Here is a 13,479-nt window from a genome sequence, read left to right as displayed (position 1 = left end):
TCACTACAGCAGCGGTGGTAAATGTAATCCCATCAAGAGAATTGTGCTCAGCGGTGGAAAAAATCCTACATTAAAAACCTCCAGTAGCACCCTTGAGTACAAACAGTAGTGTAACAAACACATAAAGCCGATTGGAAAAGAAATGGGAAGGGAAGAAGGGAGGGAGGAAGGGTTCAGACTCACATGTAAACTGGGGTGGTAAGTAAGGACGCCGTTATCACACAGTGTGACATATTTCTTTTTCCACTCCTTGTTGAGGGATTTGCCACTTCGCTTCAGAAGGATTCCCTGTAAGAGACGAGGCATCACGGTGAGCATGTACTCTTCTCAAAGCAGCATGGTGGATAATATGAGCCATTATGGATGTTAAATACCATAAAACAGCATTATTATTGCTATTACAGATTTCATTATGGCACTTACATTATCTTTGTGGTTAGTCATAAAGCAAACATCATTTTAAGTGACAATTATGAAACAGTATGGAAGTGATTATACATTAAAAAAATATGAAAACATAATAGTAATATGTAATTAAATCTCCTTGAACTTTCATTCTTTATTATAATTTGTTGGCTGACAGGTTTAATACACTGTAAAATCTGACCAGTTGATTTTACTTTAAAAAAAAAAAAGAAGTATGAAACCAATTGCCTACCAAGTAACTAAAACGATCACTTAACATTTATGTTTACTTTGTATCTATTTTTTAATTTATATTTTATCAACCTTTTTTTCACTTAAACAATGTCACATATGATCAGCAAATCAAATAACTCATGTACACATATATAAAACAATAAATACCTAAATAAAATAATTATAATAATAAAAATAAATTGCATGAATAAAAATATGTATGTAATTTCAAGAGGAAAAAACAAAACAAAAAAGCAACAACAAAAAAATAACAACCAAAAACTTAATAAATAAATAAGAGTAAACCACAAAACAAATCCATACTCCTGCATAGACATGCACCACAATCTACTGTGATTTACAAGCAGTCGATTAGCTCTCAGACACCCAGAAAGTGTTTAAGTCTCATGCACATGGCGTGAGAATTACTTCAAGATCTTCCCATGTTAGCAATGAACTCCAAGTAGTCACCACTTATGTCTCAGTCCTTTCCTTAGAATTGAAAGAAATGTGCTGATAGTATCTAACTTTTGCCAACTCTGTGTACCACTCCTTAAAAATCTACATCCAATTGTTAGGTTTACTTCAAATGTTGTTATATTTACTTAATTTTGCAAAGCTGTTGCCACTTAAAAATGACAAGTTTAATTAAATCAATCTTTCTACATTATAACAACTTCAGTAAACCAAGTACATTGTGCTATATGCCTATATTCTGCTGGTTATAAACTAGTCAATTATGTTTGTATTTTCTTAAATATGTGAAGAAAACAGAAGTCGCTGATCTCATAACTTCATCATTGGCAAAATCCTCTATGTCATGATAAAGTTAAATAAAACAAGGTAATTTCACTTGTTATTTTTAAGTTGCAACAACTTCACAAAAGTAAACACAGCTAAATTTCAAGTAAACTTCTAAACTTCTTTTATTATATTCACTTTATTTTTTCAAGGCAATCGCTTTCCAATATTATTTTAAGTAAAATCAACTTGTCAGATTTTACTGTGTTTCTATTGTGATCATTTGCACCTCTGAAGTTGGCCAAGTTCCTCTGACACAGAGACAATTCAGAGGAAGAGAGAGACAATCCAATTTGCCAGACCTCCTCCCTGCATTCATACACATAACATGCTGAACTCTGGAAGACCTCTCAATCCTGGGATTAGGGAGTGTGATCTCCCCTCTTCAAAGCTCACTCAGCTCTTATTCTATTCCACTTTATCTTCTGTGGCCTTTCAAGGCATCAGAAGGTTTCCTTATCTGCTGAGTAAATCCACTGGTAAACAATGCAGTTCCTCTGCTGGAGGTGGCCAAACGCTGCTGAGTGCAAGGGCCAGGAGGCTCTCTGGGGTTAAACAGTGAGGAGGGGCATGCTTAATTAGGGGATTAAGCCGGGGCAATGTTTGTGCTTTTACAGCCAGGGCCTCTGTGTGTGTGTGTGTGTGTGTGTGTGTGTGTGTGTGTATGTGTGTGTGTGTGTGTGTGTGTGTGTGTGTGTGTGACTGGAAAGAGGGGGGTTAAAAGGGGTAGTATTTTGCTAGCCAGGCCCATCCTGCAGGCTTTAATCCTGATTAACACATCAGGAAGAGGTGACCCTCCGTGACCTGGGCACCAGGCTGTTTGCTGACAATCATCCTAATCCGAACCCTGACTCATCTGACGGGGGGGGGGTGCTGACTGTTGACTGCATGTTTGAACTAAAGAGTTTGGTGTTCTTCATATTTTACCAACTTATCTGCCTGTAGCTTGTCAGTGGAGCAGGACTCACATTTTGGACTATTGTCTTCACTCATAGCATGTATTTGCTCTATAACTTTTGTACATTCCCTGCCTAATATTTTGCACATCCAGCAAAAAACTGTAGAGCCCATCCTGTAACTGCTGTATTGTACATATTTGTTATGTTATAGTACTTTTTAAAAGTATTTTTGCCATATTTCATTCTAAGTTTTCTATGATATATTTATGATGATACTGAGTGTTGCAGTATTTGCCTGTTTCTTATTCCTCTATGTTTATTGTATGCATTATGAATGTATGCACCAAAAAAAAAAGCAAATTCCTTGTCAGTGAAAATCTACTTGTCAATGAATCTTTTTTTTAATTTATTTATGAATTATTTTCTTTAAGGGGAGAGGGTACAATGTTTTACATATGGATAAAAATGGCCTGTGAGAAGAAAGGTTCGCAATTTAATTTAAAAATAAGCCAAAAAAGGCAAACAATTTTAATATTTGTTTCATATGTTCTATATATTCTTTGTAATTATGCTTTAATATGCACAAGTCATGTAATTAAATGTTATTTTACATATCACAAAGCCTTGGTTAACTTTAATTATTGATACATCTGATGATTTTTCAGGAAGAAACATTGTGTCCCTCAATCGATAACTTGCTGACTCAATTCAGTCAATATAAGAACTGTAAACACTTTTTAAATGACTCTCTAATCATACAGAGTAAATGATCCAGTCACAGGGCCTCTGGCGACTTTATAATGCATGTTTTACAAGCAAATATGTTGCTCATCTCGCGGCCTTACTGAAGCATACACAAATCTATACACGCAATCAGTGCCGAGTTTCGTATATTTATCAGAGCCGTGAAGCAGATCAATAAAGACAATAATGTGAAAATCTTTAGAATAATTTTTCTGTTTTATTTGTATAGCTGCTGTGATGTATATCTTTGATAAAACACGTCACGTTCAGTAATTAGAAGCTTGACAAATGATTTGAGATAATTTACCCTAATTGCTCACTCATCTGCCACATTTGGATTAAGCGGTGCGCTCTTTATGTGACGCTTTGGCCTCGAATGGCAACATGTGTGGAGCCCTGTGCTTCTGACACACATACACACACACACACACGCACGCACAAAGAGACGAGTGTGTTCAGCCTGCGCGACATAAGGAAACAGGCCGATCGTCAGACGCGCTCTCTGTGGCCACACAATTGTCATATCTACACAGAGGAGATAGTGTCTCTCTCTTCTTTTGTAAGAGGACCAGGAGAAAAGCTGCATCCTGCCACTGTGGCTGACTGATAGGCCGGCCCTTTGTGACAGGGTGTGTGTGTGTGTGTGTGTGTGTGTGTGTGTGTGTGTGTGTGCGTGTGCGTGCGTGCGTGCGTGCGTGCATGCGTGTGTGTGTGTTGGGTCGGGGGGGTCGGTGATGGGACAAGAAAGCACTCACTGCTGAGGAGCTGTTGGCGCCTCAGAGTGTATTGTTATCCTCACTCACTATTTTCATAGATGGGAGGGGCTGGAGCAGAGGGGAGACATGAAGGGGGGTTGTGGTGTGTAATTTGGCCCAGTGGGGTGGGGGGGTAATTAAGCTCACATTGACACTTTGATCGCCTTGATTGTGCATTTGACTGGCCTAGAGATCAACTACCACTAACCCCCTCCCTCCACATGCCCCCCTCCACCCCCTTTAAAAAAAAAAATCCTTTGTAGATAAAGAGTGGGACGGCTCTTGTCAAAAGTTGCCATGATACTCCCTAAAAAACGGCCCTGGACTTTAATGAGGAGCTCCCAGTAATGGGGAAGAATGGGAGAGTTTACAGTAAAGATTGCTCTGAGGGGATTCTTTCACATGTGCAAAAACGAACCTCCTGCTCACCTGCACTTATCTGATTTGCTTGTTTCTGCACTGGATTACACTAAGAGGAGCTTTGCAGAGATGAAATAGAAGCGACATGTTCTCAGATTGATCTGAAGTTTTATATTTCTAGTTTTTGGGTGGCATTTTCAGCTGTTTTACAGGTTGTACACAAATTTGTTATTTGTATTTTATTTATTTACGCAGGGACAATGTACATTAATCCAAATTTAAACAAATGTAAATGCACCTGAGTTATCTTGGCTGCTAGTTTTAATCTGTAGTCCTTGCCTAATGTTAATAGGCATCCTAAAATAAAAATTAAAAAACATAAATAAATACAAAATACAATATAAAAATAAATTAAAATATAATATAAAATAACTAAAACATACAATATAAATTAAAAAATCTAATAAAAATATGCAAAATGGAACCACAATTGAAACATCTGTTGTATTAATAACCTTATTCTGAAAGCAACTGCTAGATATATTTATTTAAAACATCATGATACATATGATATGGGGTGCAAATCGTTTTCGCTTTCCTTTATCAATATTTGTAAAGTTAGTAATCAATTAATCAGTTTTTAATCATTATTTGAAAAACATACAGACCTTTACTTACTTCAAACAAAACCAAATGTTTTTTTTTTTCCGCTCAATCAAAGCTCACAGCAACATGTTGCATATAGAGCATACAGCATTGCATTTCACATGATCAATTAAATTTCACACGCGCAATTAAATTCTTAACTACCTGTTAATACATCCTCGATTAATTGTTATCATCTCTAGTCTGTATCTTATACGTCGACTATCAGGGACGGACAGAAGGACCCATACATGCTGTATCTGTTCCACTCCCTCAAGCGATATTTTCTGATTGAGTGAGGGGGTTTGGAAGTGTCACCCTGACATTATTTTTCGCTGGACCAAAGCCTTAGCAATTTTCTTTCAAAGGGAGTGAGAAGGTCTGGCTCAACATTTAAAAAAAAAAAAAAAAAAAAGAAGGACATTATCTTCTATCATTTGCAGGTAAAGAGGGTAATATAATGATGCTGACCCATTTTCAAAAGCCCTCAAATAATCATGAGTGATTACTAATCAATGTGTCAATTACTTCTCCGGTTGTCATCGGACCTTTAGAAATGATCCTCGCTCTGGTGTGTAATTCAGTGTTCAGTGCTACACAACTGGTCTTTTAAAGCACGAATAAATAAAAAAGAAAAGAAAAGAAAAAATCACGTTAAAAGGAAAATACCAGCAAAAATTCTTTAGCATGGGAAAAATGCAAATATGTAAAAATAGAATAGATTAGAAAATAGTCTTTTTTTGCCGTCGATCACGAACCTACCTCAGAAAACAAATAGTCAGATTAAAGAAAATTACATCTATCGGAAAATCTAATGAAATTTTCAGCTTATCATCCGCTGTCAAAGTTGATTATACGGATACGCATGAATAAACTTTCATGTAAAAATACTTCCCACGCACAATTACGGGCACTAATAACAATAACGTTTCCACTGGGACCAAACGTTTTGATATTAAAAGGTGCAATCTGTGATCTAAATGTAAGATTATTATCAGAACTGATCACAGGATTGGAATTATCTCTCCAAACCTAAGTGACATGAGTCTGAATATATGGACTAATACTACAAAATAACTAAATTTGTTTACACTGGTTGTATTAGTATACACACAATTAGCACAGACCTTTATATTCAGTTACAGCCATTTGAGAAACACTCAAAATGAGCAAATTATTATTAATAATTTTGCAATTTACCTACAAACTATGAGGTCAGAAATTAACCGGTGGTGCCTTAAAAATATCAAAACCTACATGTCTTAAACTGTTGGGTGTGTGATTTATACAAATAAGATGATTTTTTTTTTCTTCTGATGTTGATGTTGTGTCTAAACCCCCAGTTTTCTGTCTTGTACTCAGCTACATTTGTACTGGCACTGGTGTAATGTGTTATGTTGTATTACGGCGCCATCTAGTGGTTCAAGAAACACATGACTTTGCTCAATTTACACTGCTAAACTTTATGGCCTGTCCACTAAATTTTTAACCAGCAGGATATCAGAATTAGAGCTGTTTATTAAATATATTTTTTTCATATTTGTTGAAATGGTTTCTGTGTTCATGCAGCACTAAATGAGACGGATAATATGTGAAAAAAACTTTGGTTCTTCACCTGCTCTATTGACTTGTTGCACTTCTAATGGCCTTATCACGAGCTGTCAGTCACGTTAATCACTGCTCATGAACTTTGGTCAAACTGTCAAACTAGGTAGTAAATAATATAAATCAAGATTTTGGTGCTGCATTGCCCGTTTCCCATCTGAAATGTTTTTAGAAAAATATTTTAGAGTACTGTATATCTGTAAAATGAGGGAGTTTAGCTGGTGGGCAGTGCTTGGTGCATTGCTCCATGATTTCCAACATGGCCACATTGCCCGGGTCACAAATTGTTTTCTCTTACAGCTAAACAGTGCACTAAATAGATTATTTTGACAATTATAAAAAACACATCAACTGCTTCACTTAAAGAAAGTTATCACAAACATCTACAATCGTCGACATTTCACTTACACAATAAAATCAAAGGCTTATTTCCATTGTGATCTTGTGCATGAGTCTTTCCAGCTACTACCATCAGGTCGCCGCTATAAAGTCCCCCTCGCCAAGAAAAAAAACTTACAACAACACCTTCATTCTAACTGCCATAAAAATCTCCAATAAAAGGTAATGATACATACATCTACATAAATACTATGCCACTTTGCACACACTAGTATATTTTAATCTGTCTAAATTACTGTACTATGTATTTATACTTCGTTCTTTTTTTTGGAACACATGTATGTTTATTGTCCGAGTTTGTTTTGCACTGTATGCTGAAGCACGTCTAAGACAATTACCTCTCATGACAGAAAATAAAGTTTTCTGAATCTGAAAACTTTGGTGGGGCAAAGTGCCAGGTCTGAGACCCACAGGTGCAAATACAATATTCACACAATTACATAAAGAAACATAAAAGCCCAAAAAGGACAACGCTGAATTAGTTTTTGCAATGTCCCTTTTATGAGAGACTTTTACTAACCATTTCTCTGAGGCTTCATTCAACTTCACAAAAAGAAGTTTCTGAAGACACTTCAGGTGAGAAACCAGCAATGCAGTAACAGAATATTGATTCATATCTTGATCAGTGCTGCCTAGTTTGGCAACGGTGATTGACATGACTGACAGCCGTGTTAGAGACACCTCGGCTCTGGTTTGTTGTTTTAGGTTCACCACAGTAGATTCTAGCAAACGTCATGAGAAGCAGGTAGGTGGAGGAAGAGCGGCATGATATTTTGTTTCTTTTACTTATTATCAGTCTTACTTACGTCTTTCAGAATATAGTGACAGTTTCAGAATATATGATTTTATAAGTTACTAATTGCAGATTTAAACAGAAACAAAAACAAATGACGCAAGTGCCAAGTAAATACGACATCTACAGACTGTCAGCAGCTGACATGGCAGAAAATACCCTCCATGGAAAAGAGATATGGGAGTTCAAATTAAATATCATTACTGAGGACGGGGGGAATATCTTTATGAGTAGCCACACAGCAGTCTTCAAAGGAAATAATTTGTTTGGAAGATACAAATCAGATTTTTCAAGACCCCATTGATAGTTTCAATGTTTTAGAAAGGCTTAGTATCAGCTTTACATTGAAGGCATTGTGGGGTGACTGAGGATTATCCTCTGGGACTGAGAGACAGAGATGTGTCCTACTGATTACTGTTACTGCTAATTGTTTTGGTTCTGTACATTTGTAGAATTGATGGCTTTCTTTAAAAAAAAACAAACTGTTCCTGCACTTTCAGATGTGCCAGATACATGACAAAACCATTATTTCCTACATTATTTTCACAGGGCTCCACACATGCTGCCATTCGAGGCCAAAGTGTCACATAAAGAGCGAACTGCTTATACCAGATGTGGCAGATGAGTGAGCAATTAGGATAAATTATTTTAAATCATTTGTCAAGCTTCACATTTCAAAAGTTAAACAATAAATGCTGGGTTTTTTTTGCGTTTGTTTGACTAAATTCATTTGCATTTGTTTAAAATGTATTTTTATTTTATCATTTGTATTATATATTGTTTTCTTTAAATGTGTAACCTTTTTCTATTTACTTACTTATTCAATAATTTTTAACTTTTGTATTGTATTTTGTATGTATTTTTTCCTACTTTTAATTTTTTTGTTTTTTTATGGCACTACTATGACTCCCTACATAATATCTTCTCTGCTACTATTTAACTGCCACTTAAAATTCTTATTATAGCTGGTACAACCACTGCTATTACCACAGCTGCTATTGTACCACTTCCCACTCCCAATTTGTCAAATGCATCAAATTGCAATGCTCTTGGTACCAGCATCAGTTCCAGTCTATTTACACATGCAATGTCTTTTCAAAATAAAGTTCCCTTTTTACAGGAAAAAAAACTGGCCCAATTGAATTTATGATTGAAGAGCAAAGGACAAAGAAGTTAAAAAAAAGCCCAGAGTTGAGGAATGTCAAACAGTGTTTCATGCTTTATGTAACTGACATTGAAATGTTTTGAAGAAAGAGAGATCATACTTACCCAGATAACTATGAGAAATGTAGTGTAAAAATGAGTAAAAACGGCTTACCTGTTTGATAGGTATGGCCCTCCCACTGCCTATGCTGTCTGTTTTACTGTCAACGCTCTTTGCTTGTTCACTGGCTTTCCGTGACTGCAAGAAAACAAGAAACTCAGTCAGCAACTGAAGCAACACACTGACGGCCAAGCAGAGAGGGAGATGTGGGGTGTGAGGTGAGTTTTTTGGGACGAGGTTGCACATGTTGGTGTGTGTGTGAGGGAAAGAGAAAGAGAGACTGGGGGTCAGAAAGTGAGGGTTTTTTCGTGTTTAGAGCATTTTGCGGTATTTGTGGAGAAACTCGACGTTGCAAAATAAAAGTCTCAAAAGAAGCTCGAAATTAACAGACAAGCAGACCAGCGGAACAAACAGCAGTAACACCGACGTGCAAGTTAAAAAAGAAAAAAAATTAAAATGAGACCAAACCAAGACCACACTAGACACATCTCAACACAGAGGAGACCAAGGACGATCACACATTGAGTCATGACTCAGCCCTGAAACCCTTTGGGGGATCCTTCCCTCTGTTTGATACCCAGAGCGGGCCCTTAGTGGACCTGCAGACCAACTGCTGCTATACCAGTGTAGCTTCAGCTGTGCCTTAAGCATAGTTGCACTGATAAGGGCTTTTGTAGCACGATAAACATGTCAAAGTTCATAACAGGTTAAAGGGAGAGAAGGGAAAATGGTTATTTGACAGGAGAAGTTAAAAGTAGCGTCCTCTGACCTATGACCTGCAAAACCTGGTGGGATGTAAAATTATTTTGCAAATATCAACAAAAATTCAAGGAAAATGCATGAACATTTCAAAGTCGTACCTGTTAAGAGAAAAATTGTTACAGTTGATATAAATTGACATGAAAATAAATAAATAAATAAAACAATTTTCCCACCCCAAAACAAAAATAAAGAGATGTGATACAGGTAGGGACAGACATGAGTGTGTATGATCTCACTCAGAACATGAGAAATGTCCAGTCACCAATGGAGAAGAGGTAGAGTCTGAGTTCAAGTAAACCAACTCTGGTGCTTATATTTTTTCCAACATTTTATTTTTTTTTAATGATGACTTGTTTAGCTTCTATACAGACACCATACAAAGCAAGTCACAAATTCACTTCAAAATATTCAACAGATTGAGCCAAACATTGCAGTTCCCACAAAATATAGGATGAACAATAAAGGCATTATTTCATATACTCCTTATATGTATGTACTTTGTATAGAGTACCATTGTAAATAAAATACAATACAAGATATACAGCAGTCTATATTTTTCGTCAATCCGTTCATGATAGAAAAGCGATTATGCAAGAGTTCATAATCTCTGTACCAAACCTAAACTGAGGAAAATGAAAGTAAATAAATGAAGAAAAGACAATCGAATGTGCAAAAATAAATTAAATAAATAAAAAAGGAAAAGAAACGTTAAGTTTAACTACATTCATACAAGTCGGTGCAACCCAGTGTCATTTGTTGGTAACTTTCAGTATATTATCTCTCTGTAACACCCTGACCCTCTACGCTGGTTTTTATGAAGGCCTTCATAAAATTACCCCATAAATATTCTAATCTAAAATACCTCTATGATAATACATTTATACCACATTTTCAGTTCCATTCAAAACTCCCTGGAAAATAAGAAGGAATCAAATAAAAGCGGACCAAATGAATGTAGGAAAATCTAAAAGGAAGAACAAAAAAACAACTTGGCACCTCTAGTCCTTGAGTCCTCATTTATGGCAAAAGGCAGTGTGATGTCATGTTAGGAAAGGTTGGGTCCTTTGGGTGGCTGGATAACAGTTCCAAGAGTGACTTGACTGTACAGCGTGTTTTTGTATAGGATGTCTGAATGAGAGTTTGGGGGGGTGTTGCGGGCAGGGGGTGGACGGGGCATTTCCAGAAGAGTCCCTACAGTCTGTCTCACGTCGTGATATTTGACAGTCTACTTTGAGTGTGCTCAAACACTCAAATGGACTCGATTTTAGGCTGCGTTAGACACAAAGTCCTATGGTTTCCGTATAGTGCAAGTTCTATGCATTACCCTGAATGCAATAAAGCACCGAGGGTAAAGCAGCGACCAGCTGTAAGTCCTCAATAAATAATCTCCTCTCTATCATGATTGGCAAAGCAGGGGGACTCTTTTTTTTTTTTAAAACCATCATGCTCTTCTAATTCGGAAGGAGTTGGAAAGCCCTTTTTGTTGAAGAAAGGTTGGAAACAGAAGCACAAATCTGCAAATATTGAAAAACAGTGTCAAATGGTTATTATTTTTTTTCTTTGTTTGTTTTGGTTATGTTTTTATTTCATACGTGGAGATCCAATGACAAGTCAAGGGACTTAAAAACATGAAATGGGAAACACCGAATGGCAGACAGTAATAGATGAATTAAATGAATATGAATGAATGAGTGGGATGGAATTAAGTATAAAAATGCCGTAGTATTCATCTAAACTCCTAAACGGTGTGCTTTTCAACACAAAAAGGGACAGACAGCCTGAAGACGTCAGGAGAACCACAGACAGATTACAAAACAGATCGTTCAGTTATTGACCATGGAAGCACTCGGAAATAATGTGTACTGTGCTGACACCTAGTGGCCGAGGACAGTTATGGCAAAGACTGGCTTGAGATGACTGTGGTTGGTGACTTGTGAGAGCGGTGAAAAGACGGAGTGACACGATCTTCTGTTGTAAAGCTTTGAGTTTCATTCGCTAACTTTAAAAAAGAAAAACAATATATATTTTTCTAATCACCTATTTTAAGGGGCTTTTCTAATAAACTACATCAGATGTTTTCGTATTCAGATTAAATTAAACTTGGGCTACAAAATTATTTTTCTCTCCAACACTGCTCAATAATCTGCACATTGCAGAGGATTTTTCTTAATTTCAAGAGTCCCAATGCCAGCGCCACAAATGTGACATGTATTACTTTTATATCTGATTTCAACTGGAAAAAGATATATTACTTGCAGCAATTTTCTCCTCTGCAACAAAATACCGTGCATATCAAGTGAGTCAGATATCGATCCGTCAAAGTTTGTCCACTGATGGCATTAAGGCATATTTTCTTTCACTAAATTCTTCTCTTGAAACTCCCAAAATCAACATAAAGTGAATTACTTACAAGACTGTGGCTAGAAAACATGTCAGGCTTTCTGAGTGGCAGCCTGCGGTGGACCTTCGTAACACAGATGTCAAAATTTTATTTTGAAAACGGACAAAGCTAGGAAAAGGGGCATCCTCCGTATTGTTGTGTCGATGAAATATTTTCTCTGTTGTTTTGTAAAATGGCAAAAAGAAAAAAAGGTTGGCACTGCAAGTCTTCCTCTCCTGAGCCCATCGCACTCTTCAAGTGTCACTGAAGAAATGTCGCCCCGTGTTAACTTTCCGTCCCCTCCTCCTCAGCTTCCTCCTCCTCCTCCTCCTCCTTCTTTCCTCCCTCACCCTCCCTCACTCCTCCCACCCTCGGCTCGCTGCTCCTCAGAAGGTCATGAGCTGAAACTCCCGCTCGGCTTGCCACTCCGGCACCCACACTGGGTAGGTGGCGTGCTTCGGCATCTCCATGACGCGGACGGGGAGAGGCTCATTTCTCTGGTGGACATGGTTAGTCACTACCTAGCAGGGGGGGAAGGGAGACAACAAGGGGAGCTAGCACACAGCCTGTACTGCTCGGAGGCCACAAAAAAGCCTGCGGCTCCCACAGCAGCTGGGGGTAACAGGGTGAAGGCGGTAGGAGAGATAGAGGAAGGGAGGGGACAGATAGAGGGGTTAGTTAGAAAGAGATGGGGGAGAGAAGGAGGCAGGAGACAGGGGTCAGAGGTGATGGGGACGAAGACAGTTGGAGAGGAAGAGGTGAGGAAGGATAAGAGGGAGGAGCTGGAAAGAAATCATCTCACATAGCCCGATCGCTGTCTCATAAAGCTCATAAAGTTCTGGAGAAAAAGAAAAGTTGGACACAAAATTTAAAGCTTTGGAAAAGCTGACTCAGGCATTCTGAAAACACACTTTTTTTTTGGAGGTGCAAAAAGCTCTTTGTTGAATTTTTTTCATTGATTTCAAGACCATTTTTGGTATAAAACAAAATCAGCAGACCTCCCTGAGCTTCGAGACGCAGAGGTCTGGCTACGTGAGATTAGGAGAGGCTTAGCAGCAAAGAAGAAGGCTGGTGTAGGAGGGAGGAGAGAGGAGGAAAGGGGGAGCAGGCTGGGTAGAAGAAGAGGGCAGAGGCTACAAGTAAAAGACAAGCTTAGGACAGCTAAGGAAATTAGAGTGGTTAGTGCACACATATGCTATTGGTTAGAGCAGAGGGCAAATACGACAGGACACGGGGTAAAGAGCAGGCAGACAGGGGGTCGGGGGAGTGGTAGTGAATCTCCGAGATCAGATTTGGGCCAGAGTAGAAGTGGGGTTGTCTAGACTCAATGAGATGCTTAGTGGCCGGGGTGAGCGTTTCTATCTGGAGCTGGGGCGTTGGAGGGTGCTGGCATGCGTTTTTAGCAGCGTGTAAACAGGGCATTGGCTGGCTCG

The 13,479-nt window shown here is 38.0% G+C and overlaps 1 protein-coding gene across 2 annotated transcripts in view; it reads right to left on the bottom strand.

Moving 5' to 3' along the window:
- The window catches only part of agap3 (ArfGAP with GTPase domain, ankyrin repeat and PH domain 3), a 167,482-nt gene that overhangs the window by 54,197 nt on the left and 99,806 nt on the right, over window positions 1–13,479 (bottom strand). For both annotated transcript variants that reach the window (XM_042498498.2, XM_042498497.2), the window contains exons 9-10: window positions 8,959–9,042; window positions 184–288 (exon numbers count right to left, since the gene is read on the bottom strand). In XM_042498498.2, the coding sequence (XP_042354432.1) occupies window positions 184–288; window positions 8,959–9,042 (189 nt within the window). The remainder of the gene's footprint in view (window positions 1–183; window positions 289–8,958; window positions 9,043–13,479) is intronic.

The sequence above is a fragment of the Plectropomus leopardus genome, chromosome 12 (assembly GCF_026936395.1).
Source record: "Plectropomus leopardus strain MGB_pleo_1.0 chromosome 12, ASM2693639v1, whole genome shotgun sequence".
NCBI classification, from domain to species: domain Eukaryota; kingdom Metazoa; phylum Chordata; class Actinopteri; order Perciformes; family Serranidae; genus Plectropomus; species Plectropomus leopardus.
The sequence above is the reverse complement of the archived record's forward strand: the minus strand, read 5'-3'. Positions and strand labels throughout refer to the sequence as shown.